At 52.8% G+C, this 24,573-nt stretch overlaps 1 protein-coding gene across 5 annotated transcripts; it reads right to left on the bottom strand.

Moving 5' to 3' along the window:
• Positions 1-18: 18 nt before the first annotated feature.
• Usp30 (ubiquitin specific peptidase 30) lies at positions 19-24,382 on the bottom strand. 5 transcript variants are annotated; one of them, XM_076922458.1, is made up of 14 exons: positions 24,162-24,343; positions 23,632-23,786; positions 22,175-22,284; positions 20,830-21,012; positions 16,531-16,634; positions 11,755-11,853; positions 11,002-11,047; positions 9,984-10,078; positions 5,603-5,662; positions 4,926-5,012; positions 3,557-3,637; positions 3,249-3,468; positions 2,503-2,623; positions 1,399-2,056 (listed from the first exon to the last, which is right to left on the bottom strand). In XM_076922458.1, exons 3-14 carry the CDS (start codon positions 22,272-22,274, stop codon positions 1,792-1,794), a joined length of 1,461 nt encoding a protein of 486 aa, XP_076778573.1. In that variant the 5' UTR covers positions 22,275-22,284; positions 23,632-23,786; positions 24,162-24,343; the 3' UTR covers positions 1,399-1,791. The 5 variants fall into 5 exon arrangements, with proteins under 5 accessions (XP_076778570.1, XP_076778575.1, XP_076778573.1 ...); XM_076922455.1 differs by lacking the exon at positions 23,632-23,786 and having other exon boundaries at positions 19-2,056; positions 11,002-11,044; positions 24,162-24,382; XM_076922460.1 differs by lacking the exon at positions 23,632-23,786 and having other exon boundaries at positions 19-2,056; positions 24,162-24,378.
• Positions 24,383-24,573: the final 191 nt, after the last annotated feature.

Raw genomic sequence — 24,573 nt, 5'->3', positions numbered from 1 at the left:
TAAGACACCACACTTGGGTGTTTGCTAACAAAACCATCTTTATTGCAATAGTACACAGCAGATACAAAGGCTTTAGCAAATCCACACTCAGCAGCCTACGGCGGAAGTACTAGCTTAACTTAAGTTTCTCCAGGAAGAAGATACCTACCGTGAATAACTTAAAACTAGGAACCATCATTGGTCATTACCTAATGTAATAATTTACAAAATGAGGAAGGACATTAGTGCTTGGTCAGGTTGACACGTTCACAGCAGTGGCTCACACGGGGCCTCTGAGCAGCTTGGTCAGGTTGACACGTCCACAGAGGTGGCTCACACGGGGCCTCTGAGCAGCTTCACACACTTGTCCTCTTGGCGGGCCACCTCTTTTCCCAGCTGACCTCAGGAGGAGCGGCAGGACTGGTTCTGGGGCCCCTCAGCCCTGCACAGTGCTCTAAGGTCACAAATGACTGACTGCTTTTGTGTTCATCTCAGCCCGGAAGCCTGTGGCATGGGGGTCCAGCCCGGCACAGTCTCGGAGTCTCGAGTCCTTGGATGCACAGTGGGACCAGATCTCATAGCTGATCCTAGGCACACCTGGAATGTCTGCCAGCTTAACCCCCAGCAGAGAAAACATGGCCTTGGCCTCATCTCAGTGATGGACGGGTCTGGCTCCAAATCTTAGACCAGAAGTGTCAGTTTGAATTTGGTATCATTCTTTTAAAATTACACACTTAGCTAACACGCAGGTACTACTGTGCTGTCAGGATTCCTGTCCCTGGCTGTTCATGAGGCATGTCTGGAAAGGGGAGAGACACACACAGAGTACGGCTGGCTCTAAAGCCTAACCACCGCAGGAGGCATCTGTTCCACTTCTGTTCAGACGTCACGCTGCTTTCTTCCTCACTGAGAAATCGAGGTCCAGAGAGTGCTGCCCTGGGTTAGTGCCCGCTCTTCCTAGCCCAGCTTTCAGGTCACCCTGCCAGGCTCTGGCCTGTAAACCCTGCTGTGGGCAACTAATAACAGAGCGCCCCCTTCTGTAGCGGATCAGCAGTGCAGATGACAGCTCAGGAAGAGGCCACCTCTGCGTCCTCTGTGGGCTTGGAAAGTGACCTTGATGACAGGAAACTCAAGGTTACAAAAGGCATTCCCAAAGGTGGGGAGGTGTTCTTGAGGCTTTGGGGAGGAGACAAGGTTGTAATGATGGAGCCCAGGCTGACCTGGAACTTGCAGTGATCCTCCTGCCTCAGTCTCTACATGCTGGGATCCCAGGTGTGAGCCACCATGCTGTTTTAGGCATTCTTGAACTGTTCTTTTGACCTCTGAGGAGCATGGAAGGACAAGGGCTATCCCAGCATCATGCCTGACTCTCAGGTCATGCTTGGTCTCAGAACAACGGGAAACAAAGGCACTTTTTCTTCTGAATTGTTGCCTTTAATAATTTCACTAATTCTCGTCAATAATATTTATGGGCCTCCTTATTAAAAATAAAGATCTATGGTGAAATGTCAGGGGTTAGCCAAAGACGGCCCTCTGAGAATACCTAGCATATTACAGTATAGGAAAGGTGGCTTCTGGGATCTGGTTCTTTTAATTGCCTGTGTCAGGTAAGACATTCTAGACACACAAGAACATCTTCCAGTTCACCCTGGCAGTGCCGTGTGGGACTAGCTTCCTTGTGGAGCCTGCTCTCAGAATACACAGAAGGCTGAGGCTCTAGAGGGCCGGCTTGCACGTGTACACGTGGCATGCCTTTGTTTTTATCCTGGAGAGTGTGGACCTCACCATGGGCCCTGGCTCTGGACTGGCCTGTCACTCCTCAGACCTATACTCCCGCCCCTGCTGCTGCACCCTGGACAGAACTCGCTCGTAGAACAGCAAGTAGGCACTAGAGGCCAGGACCTCCTGCAGGCTGGCCTTGCGGACGGTGTCGTCGGAAACCCACAGCCACTGGTTGCTGGTTGAGAGAGGGTTCTTGGCAGAAGGTGGTGACCGTCTGTAGGTGACAAAGTGTCCAGAGTGCATGTCTCCATGGTGGACGACAACTGCCATCAAGCGGAAGAGGTACGTGGAGGAGCTGAAAGGTGGAAATGCCAACTGGTTATGACAGACCCAGGTTTGTAGGGAAAGCCAAACCGTAAAGAGCCCTGCGTGTTACACTACAGGAGGCGAGTGTGAACGTGCACAGGCACACCCAACTGTTAATGACAGCGCTACACTTGAAGGGCATGTGCCAAGTGCAACATGCTTCCAACAGGGACGGCCAAGGTCTACACTGAGTGCCTAGCTGGAGTCCCAGGAAAACAGTTCTCTGCACACTTTACACATGTGCACACATGTGTACACACACACAGATTTCACACACTTCTCTAAGTTTTACTTTAAAAATTATTTCTGTCTTGGAAATAACTAAGTAACAAATAATGTTACCCTCCTTCAAAATGAAAGCGAGAATCCCCCACCCTTGTGTGTTGGAACACTGGGAACTGCAGAGCCAGCGACTGGCCAGTGGGTCCTCCTCACCTGTAGTCAGGAACCACCGGCAGAGGGAAGGCCATCGGGGAAGGCAGGGCTGGCAGCAAAGACGGGGAGCAGGCGCCATTCATAAAGATCTGTGTCTTGGGGGCCCCTGGCTGACTCAAACCTGTAGGAGAAAAGGGCCCGTTACAGTGATGGGCAGCTGAGCGGTGTGACCAGCTGGTTGGGCTCTGTGCAGCTGCAGACACAGTCACATGATGCCGTCCAAGCTGGCTCTGAGATGCTGCAGGTCAATGCAAGATGGCAGCCCTGCAGCGCAGCCCCGTCCTGTGCCTTTCCATCTGTGATAGCGTTTAGTTTATGTTCTCACAGTTTTGAAAGGTACTGTCATTTGCATGCATACATACTACCAGCACCTGTGTGTGGCCAGGGGACAACTCTGTGCAGCAATCTGTCCTCTCCTTTCACCTGTACGTGGGCTCCAAGGGTCCAACTGAGGTTGCTTTTACCTACAAGCTACCCCGATGGCCTGTGGTGCTCACACTCCACGTCTTCCTACTCTGCAGTCCAGTTCTCTAGGAAATGCTGGCTGGGACGTAGCTCAGGAGAGCACTGTCCTGGAACTGAGGTGCTCAGTGCTGACCCTAGTGCTGACAAGAATAAAAAGGAAACCCTTGCCCTTCCACCCCCATTCCTGCTGTTAGGAAGTCAGCCAGAGACTGCACGACTAGTGCGTGTCGAAGGAGCCAGAGTACGGACACCGACTCTTCTCTGCAGTCGTACACACACACCTGGCTTCGGGGCCACCTGTGTGTCCTGTGCTTCCAGGGCAGACCCTGGGTTCTCGGTGGCTTTGGGGCCATGCTGGCTGGGTTTGTGTCCCAGGAGGCGGTACTTGTACAAGTCCATCATGAGGAATTCGTTAAACTGCACGTGCTCATGGCGCTTCAGGGGCGTGCCGTGGCTGGACCAGCTGAGCCGCTGCAGGTGGATGCAGAGGCACTGTGGCAGCTGCGGGCACAGGGAAAAGGAAAGACTCAGGCGGTGCAGAGGCTGACAGCCCCACCTCCTCCCGAGCGGACACAGGTACAGAGCCCACCTTTCCTAGTTTCAACTGTTTAACAAAGGTGGTCCTCTGGTGCTCCACCTTCTCCCCGTTCAGTGTCCCCTTCGCTTCAATCTGCAATAAAGCAACAGCACGCTGCAGGAGCCAGCAGGGACTGAGCCTGCAGCCCCGTGAGCTCCGTCCTCAGCTGAAGTCTGTTCTCACAGATTCCTCCTCAGAGGTAACAGGAACCATGGAGGGAAGACAAAGGAAATGCAACACTGAAATGTGAACTTCTTAAATACTCAAAAATTCTATGGAGAGTGGGCTGGAGACATCTGTCTTAGCAGTTCCGAGCACTTGTGGCTTTTGGAGAGGACCCAGGTTTGGTCCCAAACACCCACGTGGCAGCTTATAACCAGTGATAAGTCCAGTTCCAGATCCAATGCTCTCTTCTGACTTCTGTGACACCAGGCACTCACACAGTGCACACACAGACATGCAGGCAAAGCACTCATACACATAAAGTAGATAAACCCCAAACCAGTTCTATGTGGATTCCCCAGGCCCGCCTCTTCCTCTCAGCCCTGTCTGCTTTACTCTGGAGTGTCATTTGAACAGCTTCTGGGGACAATTCTGGACATCTTGGCCCTCCCTGCTTGAGAGAAGCTCAGTATCCCCAGCTCTCCTTGGAATTCACTAGGCAATTTCTGCTGAGAGCGGGACTGGGGCAGAAGGTGGATTTCAGCACCTATGGCCCTGCCTGAAGATCCTGCAGCTGGAGTGGCAGTCAAACCTGTTATGGGCAGCAGAGGGCGCCTGTGAGCAACCTCGCTCCTACCCTGCCACTGCTCAGTAACTTCCCAAGGTTCCACTTCCTCCAAACCAAAGTTCCCCTCCAGGAGTGTGCAGGGAAGCTCCCCAGGCCTTGAAAATTCACAAGAATGTGCGAGGCTCAGGAAAGTCCCTGGAACTTCCACGACCTGTGAGCTCCTGAGCTACCATCTGTAACTCACAGGTTATTTAAAGGAGCGCTCTCTGGGACAGAGAAGTCTTCGGTGGAGCTGCCTGCAGGCCGAGCAGAAAGCTCCAGAAACACAGCTTTCTGAGTCATTACCAGGCGGGAGTGGGCTCGTTTGTTGGTTTTGTTTGTGTTTGTGTTGTGTGTCTGTGCTGCAGCTCTCCTATGGATGCACCCCAGCTCCCTCAGGTGTCTATATTAGCATTCTTCTGGCTTCAGAAGGAAGTGGCGTCCAGGTAAAAGGCGGACACGAGACCAATGGGAAGGAAGCACGGACGGGAGTGGGAGCTCCATGCATACCCTGTAAATACTGGGGACAAAAATCACAGTCGCCACTCTACAAGCAAGGCAGAAGAGGGCAGTGACTGGTGTAGGTGGTAGGCGACACTGTGGACTGCGTACCTTTGTACAGTTGTCACATACAACGTCTCGAACCGACTCGGAGGAGATGAAGTGATGAAGGCAGTGGTCCAGTGTCAGCGGGTGGCCCTACAGCAGGAGCAGGAAGTTAGAACAGCTCAGAGGAGCTGCTGGGGCACAGGCAGCCTCCCAGGGCTCTGTCCGCAGTGTACAGGCATCGGGCTTCAGACACACTGGGAGCACTCAGCCCCTGCTGACGGGCTCAGGAGAGGGGTGGGAACTGGGAACCAGGCACCCACACAGGCTCAGGAGAGGGGTGGGAACTGGGCACCCATACAGGCTCAGGAGAGGGGTGGGAACTGGGCACCCACACAGGCTCATGAGGGGTGGGAACTGGCACCCACACAGGCTCAGCAGGGGTGGGGTAGTGGGAACCGGCACCCACATAGGCTCAGGAGAGGGGCAGAGCTGAGGAGATTTGCACCTGCACACAGAGCTACAATCTTAAGAGTTTGAGATGTGTGTACAACACACAAGTGTCCAAATGCCAACATGTCTTCAGTGAGATAAACTGTCACCTTCTCTCTCCCACAACTGAGCCCTTAGATCAGAGTTGAAATGGCTTAGCCAGCTACACATCTGGATGACAATTAGTACCTGGGCCACAGACCAAAAGGTGTCTGGAATAGATTCAAATGAACCACCAGATCAGTACGTACCCAAGTAGCAGCTGGGATACTGAGGGAAAGGCTGTCAAAGGTGTCAAACCGGACAGGACTCTGAAAGAAATAGTGCAGAAAATCCAAGGGGAGCTTGACGGCAACGGCCGGAGTAGTTTAGAGAGCAGTTTAGTGTTCGCAGTCAGGTGACAACACAGAGGAACACGGTACAGAGCAGTGTCAAGCAGCAGCATGAGATCACCCTTGAGTATGGACCCGGCCCAAAAGCTTGGGGATTTTTTTTTTTAATATCCTAAGGAACTGGTACCAACTACCAGGACTTCTATCAGTTCCACTGATAGCACCAAACCAGGAGTCGTTGTTTGTTTGTTTTTTTTCGAGACAGGGTTTCTCTGTGTAGCCCTGGCTGTCCTGGAACTCACTCTGTAGACCAGGCTGGCCTCGAACTCAGAAATCCACCTGCCTCTGCCTCCCAAATTCTGGGATTAAAGGTGTGTGCCACCACCGCCCGGCTCCAGGAGTCATTGAAGACTAGGGAGTCATCAGACAACTGTGGACATCCATGGCATAAAACTGTATTAACAACAGTCACCCAGTGGACCATGTGTGTGTGTGTGCACGGATGGCCATGTTGTGTTAGAAAGCACCCTGTGTAAGGTGACAGGGTAGCTCAGACCTGCAAGCCCTGGAAACGCTCTAAAGGCATGACAGCTTGGATGGCTAGACACGGGCAGACACAGGCTCCTGCGTGAGGTCTGCCACCTACTGTATAGACACAGACACAGGCTCCTGCGTGAGGTCTGCCCACCTACTGTATAGACACAGACACGGGCTCCTGCGTGAGGTCTGTCACCTACTGTATAGACACAGACACGGGCTCCTGCGTGAGGTCTGCCACCTACTGTATAGACACAGACACGGGCTCCTGCGTGAGGTCTGCCCACCACTCTGTGTGGTGATAGAGAGAAGCAGCCACTGTTTAGGACCGAGACATCAGAAGCTGGCAGACAGACAGGGTTGTCAGAGAGGGTAAGCCCTGAGTTGTGTACACAGCTGCCCACAGAGCCACACAGGTGCAGGAGGCCCTTGAGGGTCCTGGCAGATACAACAACAAAAGTCAGAACAGAACAGGGCATTTGCTGCCTAAGAAAAAGAAGAGTTTGGAATTTGGGCCAAATTAGTTGCCTGTCAGAACAAAATCTACTTTCTTCTTCTCCATATCCTCCTTCTTCTCTGTTTCTTCTTCCTCCTCCTTCTCATCTTGTTTTGGTGTATGTGGGTCTGTGAGTCGCATGTAGCCCAAACTGGCCTTCAACTCGCTATGCAGCTGAAGCTGGCCCAGACTTGTGACTCCTAGGCCCATCATGTAACAGCTGGGATGGGTGTGCACCTGCCTGAAACATCATGTAACAGCTGGGATGGGTGTGCACCTGCCTGAAAATCCATTTTCTAAGGGACAACGGAACCCAGAGTCTACTGTGCTGTATATGCAATAAAGACACCTAGTGCCAAAGGGGAAAACAGAGAAGTAACTAACCAATGAGAGAGCCGGCCTGTGTGAGACTGGAAGTAACTAACCAATGAGAGAGCCGGCCTGTGTGAGACTGGAAGTAACTAACCAATGAGAGAGCCGGCCCTTGTGAGACTGGCTCCCACGGACCTCACACACATGCTGTAAGTATGATCCAGGGCAGAAGCAGTGTGAGAAGGCGACAGACAGAATCCCAGCAGAGAAGTTAGTAAGAAAAGGAAAGGAACACTTTACACTGTGACTGTGGCATGCCTGGGACCCCAGCTGGGGAGCTAAGAGACTATCCCTGTGGTTTGTTGATGGCCATGTGCGCAAACACACACACACACACACACACACACACACATATACAGCATGACCAACCTGGGCCTCTGGCCTCCACACGCACACACACACACACACACACACACACACACACACACAGAGCTAACCAACCCTCTGGCCTCTACACACAAACACACATGTGGAGCATGTCCCAGCAGGGACTCTAAAGGAGGGCTCTGTGTAACACCGGGGTGACAACTCTAAGCTGTATACCTTGGGAACACCCGTCACGTGTTTCCTAGAAGAAGACCAAAAGAAGACATGGTGGCCATCGCCGCCATCACCGCCTGACTGAGCCATGGCTGACAAGTACTACAAAGGACAGGAAGGTGGCAGCTCAGGGGTCAAGTGCTTACCTTACAAGCATAAAGTACCTGAGTTTGAACCTATGTTAAAACAAAACAAGCAAACAAACACACAAGCACACACAAGCCAGGCATGGTAGCACACACTTGTATGCTAGAAGCCAGAAGGTGGAGACAGGCCAGGCTGGGTGCTCACTGCAGCGGGGGAGGGCCGGGTGCTCACTGCAGCGGGGGAGGGCCGGGTGCTCACTGCAGCGGGGGAGGGCCGGGTGCTCACTGCAGCGGGGGAGGGCCGGGTGCTCACTGCAGGGACTGCAGGGCCAGCACCTGGCTGGTGCTCACTGCTGGGCCAGCTTAGCAGACTTAGTAAATTCCAGATCAGTGAGAGACCGTGTCTCAGGAAACAAGTGGCCCGCAAGGCTCCCCCCCCACCCTCCATATACATGGGCGCGGGCACGGGCACATGAGGACAGGCTGTGTGGGCAAAGGTGGAGAAAAGCAGCTCTGCCACACTGTGGTCAGAACCGGGCAGACACTGTGGAAACCAAAATGGAGAGTCTTAAAAAAAATTACAAACAACTAGACATGTCTGTCACCTGTGGTCCCAGTCCTAGGAACACTGAAGGCAGAAGGACTCGGTCTCAGGGCAGCCAGGGCTACAACAGTGACAGCCTGTTTCAAGTCAGTCAACCGACAGAATTAGCATATGATGGATCCAATCTCTTGTGGGTGTGACCGCAGTTGGCAAGCTCAGCAGCGCAGTTGGCAAGCTCAGCAGCGCAGTTGGCAAGCTCAGCCGCCGAGGCTCCATGCTCACAGAAGCACTGGCACAACACCCAAGGCACAGGAACAAGCTCAGGATCCGCCGGAGGAGAGGGGGAGGAAATGTGCACACATCTGTACACAAAGGATGTATTCTCCCAAGAAAAAGGCAACACTGTGCTGACTACACACATAAACCTGAGGGCACCCCCTAAATGATACCTCCCACATGACCTCACTTAATGACAAACTTACAGAGATGCAGACTGGTAACTAACTGTCCAAGCAGAACGTAGGATGGGGAAATACCTTCAGGGAAATGGTGCCCAGCACGATGACTGCAGGTAACAAAGCACACTTGAAATTCACTGAAAGCAGCCTGACGAGTTGTCACCCCCCACATGCTAAGGGGATCCCGATGAGTCGTCAACACACACACACACACACACACACACACACACACACGCGCGCGCGCTAAGGGGATCCTGACGAGTTGTCACTACATACACACTAAGGCCATGGCTTGACCATGTGTCACCAGAGTCCATCTCAAACCATCACTCTGCACGTCTGTGGAAACTCTGCTTGTCAGCTATCCTCAGGGAAGCAGGCAAAGTCCTGCAGTGAGGGGTGAACTGTACAACTGCAGGGAAGGCTGGCATCGGGAGTCAGACAGGACAGTGCGTGAGGCCTGAGCACCCACGTGGAACAGTGCAGCTGCTCTGGAGAATTATCTGGAAGCTCCTCAAAAGACTGAATCAGGGTCCCCACATGGCGGCTGCCGGCGCCTAGACACATTCCTTCATTTAAGAACACATCCACACAAATCCCCAGATGGAAACAATGTAAACGTCCCTCAACTGACAGCAGACAAGGACACTTGTCAGGGCCATGTGACACAGCAGCATTGGGCTCTAGGCAGCAGGAGGAGCTGTGCATGCACCCCAAAAGAGAAGGCCTAACCATGCAGACCATGTGACCCAGAAGGACTGAAACTAGGTAAGCGCTCCTGTGTGCAGGAGGGCTGCCCATGTGTGCCATGTGTGTGTTCAGGAGGGCTGCCCATGTGTGCCATGTGTGTGTTCCATGTATGACGTGTGTCAAAATGTCCTGAAACTGCCTAACAGTTATATAATTCTACCTTTGCACTTTTGAGATTTTTCCAAAAAAATCTCAAAAAATTTGAGGGTTAGAACCCTCAAATCCAAAGCAAAGCCCCTCCCACTCCTCCAATCTGCTGTGCCTGCCAAGAGCAGACAGACACAAAAGCAGACAGACACAAGAGCAGACAGACACGCAGACCTAGGACCTGCAATCTGCCAACTGACAGCAGCTCTCCTGTTCCTGGGGCAGATGCTGCCTGAGCATCAGCTGATACCCACTCTGATGTTCTCTCGGCACCCCCTCCCCACTCCACAGGCCAGGCCACACTGCGGGGCCTTCCCTGCATCCTGACTGAAGCAGTCTCTCTGGATCATCAGGGCGGGCAGCCACTTACCTGGTGCTCACAGTGTTTGCACACCATGTTACTGGTGAGTCTTCCGTGGAAAGGGTGCTGAGACTTCCAGTGATTGGTCGTGGGGTGAGGGGACCCTGAAATGCAAAGCACCTTAGACACAACACATCACCCCAGGCTCACCCCAACTCCACTCTCCTGCACACAGAGCAGATGCGCCTCCTCTAGGAAAATGCTCCCATAACCTGCAGTGAGAGCTTTCCTCGGGCACGTCCGTCTCCATCCTCACGGAAGAGCCTTGGTCTCTGCATGTGGCTGTGCGTTGGAGCAGCCCTAAGGATGCTATGTAAGGTCTGCAGACATGTGCCCACTGAGAGAGGGCAGGAGGAGGCACGGGATCCCATAAAGTGAGGGAGGCTCTGAAACACCCTGAATAAATGAGTTCTAGAGAACACGGCTGCTCCCTGCTGAGGGTGAGGCTGGTGGACACAGCGCATGTGGGAAACGTGCTCTCTCTACAATCAGGCAGCCCTGAGTGATGTCCTGACCCTGCTTATTAGTCATGTGACCAGGAAAGTCACTCCATCTCTCCCAATCTCTCTTTGTGAGACACAGAAATATCATCTATGCTATGGTCCCAGGCTGACTGGGAACTATGTAGCTTAGACTGCCTTAAAGACAGTAAATCCTCCTGCCTCAGCCTCTCAATTGTTGGGGTTACAGGTGTGAGCCCACACTTGGCCTGTAAACTTAATTGGTGGACATGGGTAAGTGCCCTGGTATCCACTGAGGCTCAGATGAGAGGCTGTGCTTGCTACCTGGGACCAACTACCAGCAGGGCTACGGCTGACGGCCAGAGGCTGTGCTGGCTTCAAGTCTTGAGAAGATACAGGTTTCTCAAGAAAGCTACAGCATTCTGAGGCAAAAGCATGGAGGTCCAGCACAGCCCCAGCGGGGTACAGCGGCAGGAGACAGGTGCAGTGCTGTCTTATCCAAAAGGCCCACATTTGGCTTTCATTCATTTCTTTAAACACACATTTTATCAACGGAAAGTGCCTACCTCTCGTGTGGCAGGTCACTTGTCTGGGAGCCATTTCTGACTGCTGCTGTGGGGAAAAGAGAGAGCAACTGAGAACCTGGCCGCGGCCCTTTTAACCACCCTTACCGCCCAGCATCTTACAAGTTCCAAGGCCAGCTGCACCATCACAACCAACATCCCCAACAGCCCAGCATCTGAAGTGGCGCTGACCCGCCTGCCAGTTGGTTTCTGCATGAGTTCCTTTATGGTGGCCACAAAACCATGTCTCTCTTCCCTGGGAGATTTGCTCCCCTATTGCCAGCCAATTCCTGTCACTGCCCTAAACATTACACTGTCACAGGGAGATGGGCATGCAGAGAGCCCAGTGGCCCCTTAGTCCCCTCTACTAACAAGGAAAACAAGCCAATCTCTCCTCAAACACAACCCAGGCTGCAGCAATGAATCCTCGTAGAGCCTGCCGCCTCCAGCAGACACGACAGCCGGGTGTGCAGCTCAGACCGTCAGCCACAGCTCCTGGTTACGGGGTCTGACTCTCTAATCTAGGCCTCACACAGACCGTGTGCCATCCTTACTGAGCGTGCACACGCTGACAAAGACTGCGTGCCCTGTCCTTACTGAGAGTGCACACGCTGACAAAGACTGCGTGCCCTGTCCTTACTGAGCGTGCACACTGACAAAGACTGCGTGCCCTGTCCTTACTTAGAGTGTACACGCTGACAAAGACTGCGTGCCCTGTCCTTACTGAGCGTGCACACGCTGACACTGAGACGTTACCTCCAGGGAATGCACATCAAACAAGTGGGTGACTCGAGGCTGGCGGTCCTGCTCGTCCTCCAGGGATGAGGTGATGACATGGAACAGCTCATGTGCATCCTATCAAAGGACAAAGCTTCCTGAAGACAGGTTCACGAGGCAAGGCCAGGGGCAGAACCCAGGCCATGCGCAGCAGACAGACCCAACCCTCACAGGGGCACACTGCTTACTGCTTTCTCTAAGTCCTAATAACTGAAGGAAACTGGCCTCCAACTCCAGCGCAGGCTTGCTTTAAAAAACAGGCAAGACGCAGGCACGCAGAACAAAACCAAATGCCTCAACCTTCTCAGGTGTACAGCAGCAGCACTGAGAATATTCAGATCCTTGTGTGACTAGCACCACCATCAATCCCTGACCCCTGTCCTACCTTCTACCCTTGGTAACCTGGCAGCTCACATGAAGGGAAGCAGGGTCACTGCTGTTTTGCTTCTGAGGCACTGCACAGAGCAACGAGCGTTTTCCTGAGCATGCTGTCCTCAAGGTTCATCCACAACGCAGCACGGTGAAGAACCCCTTCCTTTTAAGGGCTGGCTGGATTGTACTGTCTAAAACTCTTGTTTGTGGGGCTGGAGAGATGGCTCAGTGGTTAGAGCACTGGCTGCTCTTGCAGAGGACCTGGGTTTGGTTCTCATCACCCACACGGTGGCTCATAACTGCTATAACCTCAGCTTCACAGAATCCAAGGCCCTCTTGTGGTCCCAGTGGACACCAGGCTAAACACCAAGCACATAAAATAAAAATCTTTTAAAAATTGTTGTTGTGGTTGTTTGGGCTGAAGATGCAGCTTAATGGTTGGGCAGGTGAAGCCCGGACTCACAGCCAAGGGAAGGTTCTGTCCTCATGTCTTCGTCCACTGGTCACTGGTCACTGGTGGGCTCACAGGCTCTGCCTATTGGCTCTTGTGGTGGTTAAAATATGCTTGACCCATGGGAAGTGTGGAGATGTGGCCCAACTGGAAGAAGTGTGTCACAGTCTCCTGGTGGCAGTCATGTGCTGTGAGCACAGTTCTCTCTGACAGGAGTCTCTCAGCAGGATCCCCAGATCCTACCATCAAGAAGGGAATCTTGTGCACAGACCTCGGCCATCTGCCAGCATCCAGAAGCCTGTGCAGTGTTAGATCCTCCTGACGAGAATCTGAGATTGCTTCAAGTCGCTGGCGCTCAGCAGCTTCCTTTTCAGGATGGCCAGGAGCTCCTCTGGGCTGGGGGTGACTGAGGCCAGGAGCACCTCTGGGCTGGGGGGGTGACTGAGGCCAGGAGCACCTCTGGGCTGGGGGTGACTGAGGCCAGGAGCACCTCTGGGCTGGGGGTAACCGAGGCCAGGAGCACCTCTGGGCTGGGGGTGACCGAGGCCAGGAGCACCTCTGGGCTGGGGGGGGGTGACTGAGGCCAGGAGCACCTCTGGGCTGGGGGTGACTGAGGCCAGGAGCACCTCTGGGCTGGGGGGTGACTGGGTCTAGGCTTCGTACCCTGAGACTGCTTCACCTGCACAGCAGAGACAGACTTGTTGCCACAGTGCATGACGTGGCTGGTGCTGGTGTGGACTTGGCAGGTGGCACTTTTGAAGCGTCTCTTGGGTCAGATCCTCCATGATGGAATCTTCCATATAGTTGATGCTGTACCAGTCACCCAGGTCTATGTTCCTGCCCTCGTCGTAGCAGCAGGGTTGGACAGATGGTTCATCATGAAGCCAGACCCATGTGCTTCAACGTAGAAGTCTCAGGAGTTTTCCAGACTTTTACCGTTCACAGCTTCTGTGCTGCCTCTCAGCACGGTGAGAAAGTTCTCTGAGGCCCATCCTCTCCAGCGTAACCCCTCAGGACACCCTTGTCCGTCTCTGTGCTGCTGGGCTGGGTGATCACAACCCTGCAGTGGGATTTTCTTCAGAGTCGGCAGTGTCATCACCAGCACTGTGATCTGTTTGTAGGAATTCTGTTTCGGTGGATGATCTAGTACACACGCACCTGCCTGGTGCTGGGAATTATACCAAACACTGGAACAGCTGTAGGTTGAAGCCGCCTTGGATACCCCACTCCTGGCACCAATTTCTGACTTAGTTAGGGTTTCATTGCTGTGAACTGACACCATGACCAAGATAACTCTTAGAAAAGACAACATCAACTGGAGCTGGCTTACAGGTTCAGAAGTGCAGTCTATCACCATGGCGGCAGAAGCGCAGCGTGCAGGCAGACACGGTGCTGGAAGAGCTGACAGTTCTACATCTTGATCCAAAGGCAGCAGCAGGAGACTCTCCCTTCGGCGCTGGGTGGAGCTTGAGCATAGGAAGCCCAGCCCACAGTGACGCCCTTCCTCTAACAAGTACACACCTCCTCAAATAAGGCCGCACCTCCCAACAGTGCCCCTTCCCATGGGTCAAGCGTATTCAAACACCACAGCTTCTATGAGGGATTCTAAGCATGGGAACCTACAAAGGCCTGCTCCTGTCTCTACTTGCAGCTCTCTGAACGGATCCCCAGTGTCACCACTGGTTCCATGGCAGGATGTGCCTCTAGGGATCAACGTGAAGGACCTCCTCCACAAAGATGCGGCCTGCGCAGCTGCTCTGAGGCTCCTTCTCTCCGGCTCTCAAGCTGGGCCTTGAGGCCTTTGATCCCAGCCTGGGTCTCATCTGCTGTGGGTGCCAGAGTGACGTCTAAGCTGGTGAGAGCAGATCCCACACTTGAGGCCATGGTACTCAGCTCTGTTGGTTTGTTATCTGTGGCTGTCCAGTGCCGGGGAGAAAAGCCAGGCAATGTGCAGGCCAGGCCAGCTCTGGACATGGAGCTTTTGAGTGAGCTTCTGGATTCCTGCAGCAGCCCCTCCCCCTTTCCTTAGTTGCCAATCATGCCGACCATGCTTCCCTTCTGTGCTAGCTCGCTTTATATCAGCTGGACTCAAGCTAGAGACATGTGAGAGGAGGAAACCTCAACTGAGAAAACGTCTCCAGAAGATCCAACTGTAGGACATTTCCTTAATTAGAGACTGATGTGGGTGGCCCCGTCCACGGTGGGTGGAGCCATCCCTGGGCTGGTGGTCCTGGGTTCTATAAGGCAGGCTGAGCAAGCCAGTAAGCATCATTCACCATGGCCTCTACATCCGCTCCTCCCCCCAGGTTCCTGCCCCTCCCCCAACTGTGGACTAGATGATCACTCAGGTGATCTCACTGAACCTTCTCCTCATTCTGACTGCTCAGATAAAGGCTAGAGCTGATGACTGGACAATGGAAGGGAAAGGTGGGGCTGGAGGTCTCGGAGAGGGGAGAGGAGAGAGAGAACGGAAGAGGAGGTGGAAGGAAGACAGAACAGAACCACACGGCCTGGAGAAGCTGCAGGTAGCAGGGGTCTCATCATAGCTGGGGAACACATTAGGATAGTGATAGATCTGCCCAATCTAGGAATATGGTTTATAAATATAATAACTGGTTGTGTTTTTTATATGGGCGTATTTGGGTAAGAAATTACCGCAACAGCTGAGTGTGCACTTCAGTGTCACCAACAAGGAGGTGACCGGGAAGTCACTGTGCTTCTCTGAGCCTGGTCTCCCATTTGCCCTGACTCCTTACAGGCTGCCATGGGGGTGCAGCCAGGTAAGACTCATGAATGACTGAGCCAGCATATCTCCTACGGCTCCTGGTTTACACACAGAGTGGACCGCCCGTCAGTGTGAGCTGCTCTGGACAGACTAGACAGTGAGACGGTGGGCAAGAACAGATGCTCTGCCTGCTCGAGATCAGGAGAACAACACAGACATTCCCTCCGCCCCTTCTCCCCATGGCTGCACCACTGCTGAACCACACACTGCTGTGCACTGACCATTTGGAAAATGGTCCCAAGGGTAGTCGTCCTTGACAGAAGGGTGGGACTCAGAAAATGTGACAGTGTCCTTGGAGCCAGTCTCTCAGCTGCGACACAGGAAAGACAGCAGGGCCAGAGCAGTAGCTGAGGGTCATCTCCAAATGGAGACAGAAACGTATTCTAGCTCACAAGTGCAGCCAGTGAGATAAGCCTTCACAGAGACGCTCGTCACACACGTGTTGGAAACACACCACAGGGCTTCAGATCAGCAAGAATAAGGAGCAATGTCTCCCGCTCCAGCCCCAGTGTGCAGTCTTGGAAGAGCTGCCTCCCTGGCTCCGTTCAGTGTTTGAAGGCTGACAGCATACACAGGACGTGCACCGGGGAAGACGTGTGTGGGAGCTGGAGCATCTCACCGCAGGCCCCAGGTCTGCTGGCCTGGGCCTCGGGTGGCTCTGGGTAACAGTGGTCAGGAGGGCGGCACACCAAACTCCAAAGACCACAGTAAAGTTGCAAAAGGGAGGGTGGAGGGTCTTGAATGAAGCCTGTGGCTGTGAGGGACATCTGCTGGAGGTCTGGGGACAGTTTAAGCCTCCTCTGAAGATGGATCTTTGAAAGCAAGGGTGAGGGCTGAAAGACTCTCACACAAACCTGGCTCTCTCACGACCTGAGTGAAGTCGGTGGAAAGTCAGAAGCTTTTACTTTTCGGCTACTGTTTAATGCCCCAGTACCAGCGCCTACCCACCATGTGGCATGGAGTGTTGTGTCCTCTCTAATCAGGATAGCAGTGAGACACTGGCCCTCTGCTCACACCAGGAGACCTAACAAGGAGAAGGCTTGCCTAGCATGTTCAAGGCCCTGGACTTGAACCCCGAGGCATGTGCACGCACCCCTCGTCCTAGGTTAAAGGCGTCTCCCAACTCAGCCGCTGTTGGAGTACTCACCTGCTCCTCGAAGGACGAGATCTGCCATCGGTACATCCGCAGGACGTCCAGCAGGCAGCTGGCATCCAAGACCTCATCCTCAGTGACTTCTTGGCAGGACAGAGCTGGGTACAAGAGAGGAAGACAACTGAGTCAGAGTGTCAGAAAGGGCTGCACATGCAGGGGTGACATCGCGCGGAGGTGACGGCATGCCAGTGACACTGCAGCTCCCTCACACTCTTTGGAGCTTTACACACTGTGGAGTCAGCATGTCATGTTTGTTGAATGAATCTAAGATTTCAGAAAGCTACAAATTACCATCTGATAATGAAGGGTGTTGTCAGTTGAGTGGAGTCTGAACTCATAATTCTCCAGGTTGGAAGGTGCTCACTACCAGGCGACCCACCCAGCAGCAACACCTCTCCCGGGCTCATGGCTTCTCAGCCTTTGCTCCTACGTGTGGGCCTCTGAACACCAGGTACTGAAGGGGCAGCTGAATGCTTTACTTTATAATCAAAAGTGTAATACAGCCAACTAACAAAGACGTCTGTCTGGCACAGTGCGTAGTCACAGTCACAGTTGCTGAGGTAGGGAGCTTTGCTTTTTTTTTTTTTTTTTTTTTTTTTTTGGTTTTTCGAGACAGGGTTTCTCTGTGTAGCCCTGGCTGTCCTGGAACTCACTCTGTAGACCAGGCGGGCCTCAAACTCAGAAATCCTCCTGCCTCTGCCTCCCAAGCGCTGGGATTAAAGGCGTGCGCCACCACCGCCCAGTGAAGCTTTGCTTTCTTGACCCCAGGAATGTGGGACCAATCCTGGCAACAGCATAAGATCCCTTCCCGAATAATAACAACAATGAATAACATAAATTATAAAAAGATAAAGGTGGGTCCACTAAGGATTCACAGTTCTATGAACACCAGCCGTCAGCTCCTTTTCCCTGAGGACAGCATGTTGTCCCAGCCCCTTCGCTCTGTGGATGAAGCACAGAAGCAGCCACAGGCTAAGCACACACAGCCTGGATGTGAGAAAGCGTCACTACCGAGACAGCCCCACAAGACAGGAGGGATTGAAATGTTTATCCTGAGGCCCAGAGTTCAGAGGCCAGCACCAGCTTCAGGTGCCGAGCCACCTCTAACTCCAGCTGAGGATCTGGTGTCCTCACATGACCTCCAAGGATACCCATAGAGATGCATGACACACAAACAATAAAAATACATCTATGCTTGGTGTGGTGGTCCATGGCTTTAATCCCAGCATTTAGGAGGCAGAGGCAAGAGGATCCCTTTGAGTTTGAGGACAGCTTGGTCTACAGAGTGAACTCCAGGACAGCCAGGGCTACACAGTGAGACTGTCTTAAAACAAAACAAAATAAAAACCCCACCAGCCACAGACTGCACCCATCATTCTGACCACAGTACATTGTTGCTCAAGGTGGGGAATAAAGGAAGAATCAGCGCTCTCCGGTTCTGCGTCAGTGATCCACACAGAACACAGGCCGACCCTCTCTGCCCCTTGGTGTGCAGTCAAGCACGTGAGAGTCCTCACACTTACAGCTCTGATCCAGAGGATGGGAGCATTGCCCCCTCCTGTATCCCAACCCTCCACTGCAGCTCCACCTGAGCAGTCTGCCGTGGCCAGAACCGGAGGGGCAGGGCATGGGCAGTGGTGCAGCAGGGCAGCAGCCTCGGCAGCCTGTGGTGAGCATGTTGGCCCAGCCCTTCCCCTTCAGAACAAAGGCTGCAGAATGGAGAAAAGAACCACAGTCCTGGGAAAATGTCGATGTCTCCACCTGCCACCAACAGGAGAGCTCCGCCATTCTTCCCAAGGAGCTGTATTTCTGTACACAGATGGCCCCGTGCCGTGACGCTTGCCACAGCCTGGATCACAGGCGCCACTGAGCTACAAAGCAAGTGAGGCCCCTGGCTCTGCAGAAGCACAGGAGCTAGGAGGCTGCACAGACCCCGCGGCTGCAGAGGCCGCTCAGCAGCTTGGAGAGCCTGCTGCTCTTTCCACACTCAAGTTCAGGTCCCAGCACCCACGGCAGGCAGCTCACAACCACCTGTAAGTCCAGTTCCAGGGGACCCAATGCCCTCTTCTGCCTTCATGACACCCACATACATGTGGCACACACACACACACACATCCATTTTCAAAAGAAAAAAGTTCTAATAAAAAAGCACTCCTAAACACTAACAACAAAAAACCCCAACAACTCAACTGGAACACAGACAGCGCCTTGAGCAGCCATTTCTCCTAAGCCGATGGCCAATAGGAAGATTAAGAGATGCAGCAGTCACTCATGACCAGAAAACTACCACCTCACATGTGTGTGTGCAGACATGTGTCTATACAAGACCACCTCACATAACATACATGTGTGTACTTGTGTGTCTGTGAAAGTCTACCTTATAAACGTGTGTAGATGTGTGTGTCTGTGCAGGACCACCTCACATACATGTGTGTAGTGTGTGTCTATGGAGGTCAGTATTTGATGGCAAATGTCTTCCTGGAAAGCAGCTATTACCCAAGGCTCTCACAACCCCTCAGGAAATCCTGCTGTATTTTCTACCCTGCTCCTTCTACTGTAGTGTCATCAGCTCTCCCTAACAAAAAGATAACACACTGTGGTAAAAAGCGGCCCTGCTGGGGCTGGAGAGATGGTTCAGAGGTTAAGAGCACTGTCTGGTCTTCCAGAGGTCCTGAGTTCAATTCCCAGCGACCACATGGTGGCTCACAACCATCTGTAATGGGATCTGATGCCCTCTTCTGGCCTGTAGGCATCCATATACATAAAATGAAGAAATATATCTCAAAAAAAAACAGTGGACCTACATGGTGGTGAGCCACTGGCTCCTTTGCCTTCTGCCAGGCATCCACAGCCCTGGGTGTTTGGGCACCTGCTGGAGACCCTTGTGCATGGATCACGTGATATCCAGATGCCATCAAAGATACTTCAATAGTAAAACAGAATATAAGCTGAGGTTAGGATTGGCGAGATGTGCTTGCCACAAAGCCTAACCACCTGAGTTCATCAGGAGCCAGGACTGAAGGAGAAAATGGACTCTCACAGGCTGACCTGTGACCTCCACATAAGTACCATGTATGGCATGTGTGCTTCCCCCACAAAAACATGCAAGTAAATGTAAAGTTTTTAGCTTGTAGACTTATACAATGAAGTTGGACAGGTGACTTCAAACTCCCAGGGGACAGGAAGGATGACTCAGCAGTTAGGAGGACCTGGCTGCACTCTCAGAACACCCGTGTGGGCGGCTCACAATCAGCAGTAACTCCAGCTCCAGGGGATCTGACAGTCCCTCCTGGTCCTCATGGGCCCTCACACACATGTGGAATAAACTTACGCAGACACTCATATATACATAAGTAAAAAAATAAATCCTGGCACTGGAGAGATGGCTCAGCAGTTAAGGGCACTGACTGCTCTTCCAAAGGTCCCCCAGCAACCATATGGTGGCCCACAACCATCCCTAATTAGATCTGATGCCCTCTTCTGTTGTGTCTGAAGACAGCAACAGTGTACTCATACATAAAATAAATTAATCTTTAAAAAAATAAAATATAAATAAATCCCCACATCTTTAACCCAGACACTACTTGTGGCCGTGAGGAAGACTTTTGGCAGGGAGATTAGCATCCCTGGCAGTACTGGTCACATTGCATGGGCTCACTGGATGCTTCTGAAGCACACTCAGGAAAGGTCAAACCATCCCCACCCACTCCCCCAACCCCCAGCAGCGTGCGCTCACCCTGGCTGACAGCTGTCTGGCCCTGGGACTGGCTTTTTCACCTTTTCTGACAGGCCAAAGGAAACAAAACCCAACACCGTTGATTTGCCTTTCTTGTGAATGATCTTATTTCTTGGGCCAAAACACTCACTTCTTTTAAAACTTAGAGTTGAAGGGCCCATATGGCAGCTTCTTAAAAAGAAATTGCTTCTTTTAAAAGCTGTTATTAAACTGAACGGTTTTTTTTTTTTTAATAGATGGTTCCATTTTTAATTTAAAAAAAAAAAAGTGGGGCTGCTGAGGAGGCTCTGTAGGTAAAGGCACCTGCCCCAAACCTCCCAGCCCGAGTTCAGTCCCCAGGACCAGACAGACCGTAGAAGAGAACCAAAGTTGTCAGGACCTCCCTACGCATGCTGTGCGCACACACAATAAATACAACTGTTTCCCAATCTGACTGTCTCTTAGGGTCTGGGTGCACACCCCTCCCCACAACATCTTTTACTACAATGTGGCTCCTAAGCCTTTCTTCTGTCAGCTAGACACTAAAGCCGCTCGCTCGGCCCTCAGGTCCCCAGTACCTTTCAGGAGGTTCAGCAGTGTCAAGGACAGGCACTGGGGTGTGTGTGGCCCCTGCTGGTCCCTGGAGTACTGGGTGGTGAACTCTTCCAGCCACTTGACAAATGCCGGGCAGGCGGACAAGCCCTGCAGCAGCGAGTTCATGAAGCAGGTGTTCCCCAAGTTGACAAGGCCAGGCACGAGCCCTAGGGAGAGCGGGGGAGGAGAGGACAATGCATCACCTGGGAGACCTTCTTTCCTCTCCCTTCTGGGACCTGGCATCTCTGCATGGGCACCCTCAGTTGGGATTCTAGTCTGAGTGAGCCTGGGCACCGGACATGCTATGCTGCAGATGGACCTTCAGTGTGGGCCTCTGTCCTGTGTTCTCTCTGAAACCCTTCCAGGTGCCTGGTACAGATATGAGACAGACAAAAGCAGCAGCCACACCTTCTTCCTCACCCTCGCGCAATCCTGGACTCTCTCTCCTTTAGTTAGAAAACCGTGCTCCACAATAGCTGGCAACTGTAACGCCTCTGGGGACAATGCTTTGTTCTTCCCATGGTGACCGAGAAAGACACTGGTCAGTCTGCCAGCAGAGACAGCAGCACTGAGAGGCTCACAGGAGTGACAGCAGCACTGAGTGGCTCACAGGAGTGACAGCAGCACTGAGTGGCTCACAGGAGTGACAGCAGCACTGAGTGGCTCACAGGAATGCCCTCTTTTCCTCTTCTGCAAAACCTCAGGAACTCAGTACACAGAGCCCAGGCTGGCCTCCATCTTGGAATTCGGGCATAAGTGTGTGCTACGAAACCTTGTTTAGAAACTCTTGAATATCAGAATGCTCATGAAGACACACACTGAAGTTCTCCACAACCATCCCCTCTGCTCCCCTCTTCCCTTCTCCCTTTCCCTCCTGTCTCTCAGAGAAGCCACTGCTGTGATATAATCAGTCAGCTGCAGGACTGGTGACACAATCACACATTAATAACAACTTCAGACAATTGAGCCACTTGAAACATAGTGACAAGGCCTGCCTTTTGTTACCCCCTCCTCCCCCTTCCTGGGATGGGGTCTTGCCTACGTCACCCTGTCTGGCCTGGTACTTGCTATATAAAGCACAGGCTGGATTCAAACTCATGGCATCCTCTTGCTCCAGCATCCCAAGTGCTGGAATTACAAGCATGAGTTACCGGGCCAGCACAAAGCATGTCTTAAAATCAAGTGTAAAACAGAGCATTCCCACAACAGAGGGAGAAGTTCCCTTCACAGAGCATGGAACTCGCTCAAAAGAGGAGAGGACCAACCACTCAACCAGACAAAAGAGGCTCGGGTCAGATCCAACACCGCAATGCAGGACCCTGTCCCTACCTTTTCTCCTCTTCTTCCTCTCAGTAATGGGACCCCAAATAACATAGATTCCTGCTGCAAGAGCAGCGGCAATCCCACCGATCACTCCCCAGTTCTTCATGACTTTGTATCTGAAAGAGAAAAGATGTGGACTGTCCTTCTGTGTCCTCACAGCAGGTGGGCACACGGACACTGGGGGGGAGGGAAGTGGCGTTTCATCAAAATAGCCCATCAACCAGCAAGCTTGAAATCTAAGGTAATATGCACCAATAAGAATGCGTCGCGGAAATCACAGGTGCTTAAGCACTTAACTCGAAATCTGAGGGGTTTCTGGGGACAACACTGGAAGTCCTCTTCACCACACTCTACCTTGTTCATTCAGGAGGGCAACCCAGAGCTCACTGGCACAGCTAATCAGACTCCCAGGCTTCTTCCGCCCCCGGTGCGGACAATGTTCCAGGCCACCTAGTATGCACCGGGCTTCTGGTGACCTCAACTCTGGTCTTCACATTTGTTGCTTATTCAATAGACAATTGAACACCTGAACCACCTCCCCAGGTTCTCTCTATTTATTTAGTTCCTTTTTTTTTTTTTTTTTGAGACGGGGTCTCCCTCAGTCATTCAGACTAGCCTTGAACTCACTCAGTAGCCCAGGCTGGCTCTGAACTCAAGAGCCCTCCTAGCTGCTGAATAGTCAGTGACAGAGCAGTGGCACCAGGCCTGGATTTAGAAATGGATTTCTCTTTGAGAATATTAAACAATGTAACAAGGGATCATCTATATGTTCATACAATTGAAGATTTCTTCCTTTCAGGCTTGACTTGAGAGTGGACACTATTCTTTTTCCTACAAATAAGAAAACTGCAGCAGTAATTCAAAATACAATTTTATACAAAGTTCTGTATCTCCAAGGAAGGCAACCCACACACGTGTAACACGTACCCACATATATGTTGCATGTGGACATGTGTGTAAAACATTCTTACCCAATGCTTGGACTGTATGAAGTTGATCTCCCCCAGTACCAGGGACTGAACCTAGGACCTTATGCAGGATAAGATCCTACCACTAAGATCTGTCCTCCTAATTCCGACTGCATGAATATGGATCTCAGCTCAATAAACACTCCCAGAAAAGGGTCACTAGTGACAACAGCAATCGTCAGACAACGGCCAGCATTCTCCCATGTCACAACTAATCACGAATTTCAAATCATTCTTGTTCTTCCAGGATGAGTCCATAGAATGTGCATAGACCTTGGCTTAAAAAGCAGTCAGCTGGAGAAAGGGGCCAGTTACAGCACACCTGCCCGGCATCCACTCAACGAGGGAAACTGAGGCGCCGTGTTGGTTGCCTAGTTCTTCTGCAGAATGGTATCGTGAAGAGAGTACTAGAGCCTGGTGGTGAGACTAAGCTGGCCAGCCCTGCTCTCAAATCAACTGTTAGGCCACAAGGCCTATCCAAGCCTTATTTCCCACCTGGTAAAATAAGGGCGCTGGACAGGATAAACACCGAGAGTGGGGGGCTTCCAAGCTGGATAAGACGCTGTTAGACCTGGCCCGGTATCCAAGGAAGCCAATCCAAGCAACAGGTCCCAGCAGTCAGGATGAGCAATGGGGGTGTGGCCCCAGGCCTTGAGAAGATAAACGGGCTGGGGTGCAGGCAGGGGTCCCAGCAGGAACGAAGAGCCTGCGGTTGTCACAGACTGGGCAGCTTAGCAGCGGAGGGGCTTGGACAGCTCGGGAGCCAGCGCGGTTTGGGATGCAGAAGTGAGGATTCCCAGCAGGGCAGAGGTGGGAGACGGGCATACGACAAACTGGGGGCGGTGTGCAGGCCTGGGGAGACTGTGGGCCTGGAGCCCGGGTCCGGGATCACCGCGAAAGGCTGCGGGGCCTCGCAGGCCGCGGCCACTTCAGGGACGAGGAAGCGACACTGGGCCGCGGCCTCCGCCTCGGCCGGGTCGGCGCAGGCCTGGAGGCCCCGCGGCCGCCACCCCCCACCCGCTCACCTGACCGCCGCCCCGGTGCGCAGGAAGCGCTGGAGGGCCTTGTCGGCCGCCGTCCTCGCCGCCTGCGCCCGGGAACTCAGCATCGCTGCCACTGCCGCCGCCGCCACCGCCGCCAGCCGCCGCCCCCCGCCCGCTGCAGCGGAATGAGAAGCCCAGGGCGAGAGGCTCGCAAAGTGGAGGAACTCGCGGTGGCGACCCCGCTTCGGCAGGGGAAGCCAGCAGAACGGACCGGAAGTTAGTCACACCGGACTAAAATAGTGCACGGACGCGCTCTCCGGTTCCTTTTTTTTTTTTTTTTTTTTTTTTTTTTTTTTTTTTTAAAGCAACCGCAGTCTGATTCGTTGCTAAGGGGGAGTTCCGGGGGCGGGGCGCCGCTTCGGAAGCGAAGAGCCTTCACGTCTGCTCGGGCTTC

This window comes from Arvicanthis niloticus, chromosome 24 (assembly GCF_011762505.2).
Source record: "Arvicanthis niloticus isolate mArvNil1 chromosome 24, mArvNil1.pat.X, whole genome shotgun sequence".
Classification (NCBI taxonomy): Eukaryota; Metazoa; Chordata; class Mammalia; order Rodentia; family Muridae; genus Arvicanthis; species Arvicanthis niloticus.
This window is presented reverse-complemented; position numbering and strand designations above follow the sequence as displayed.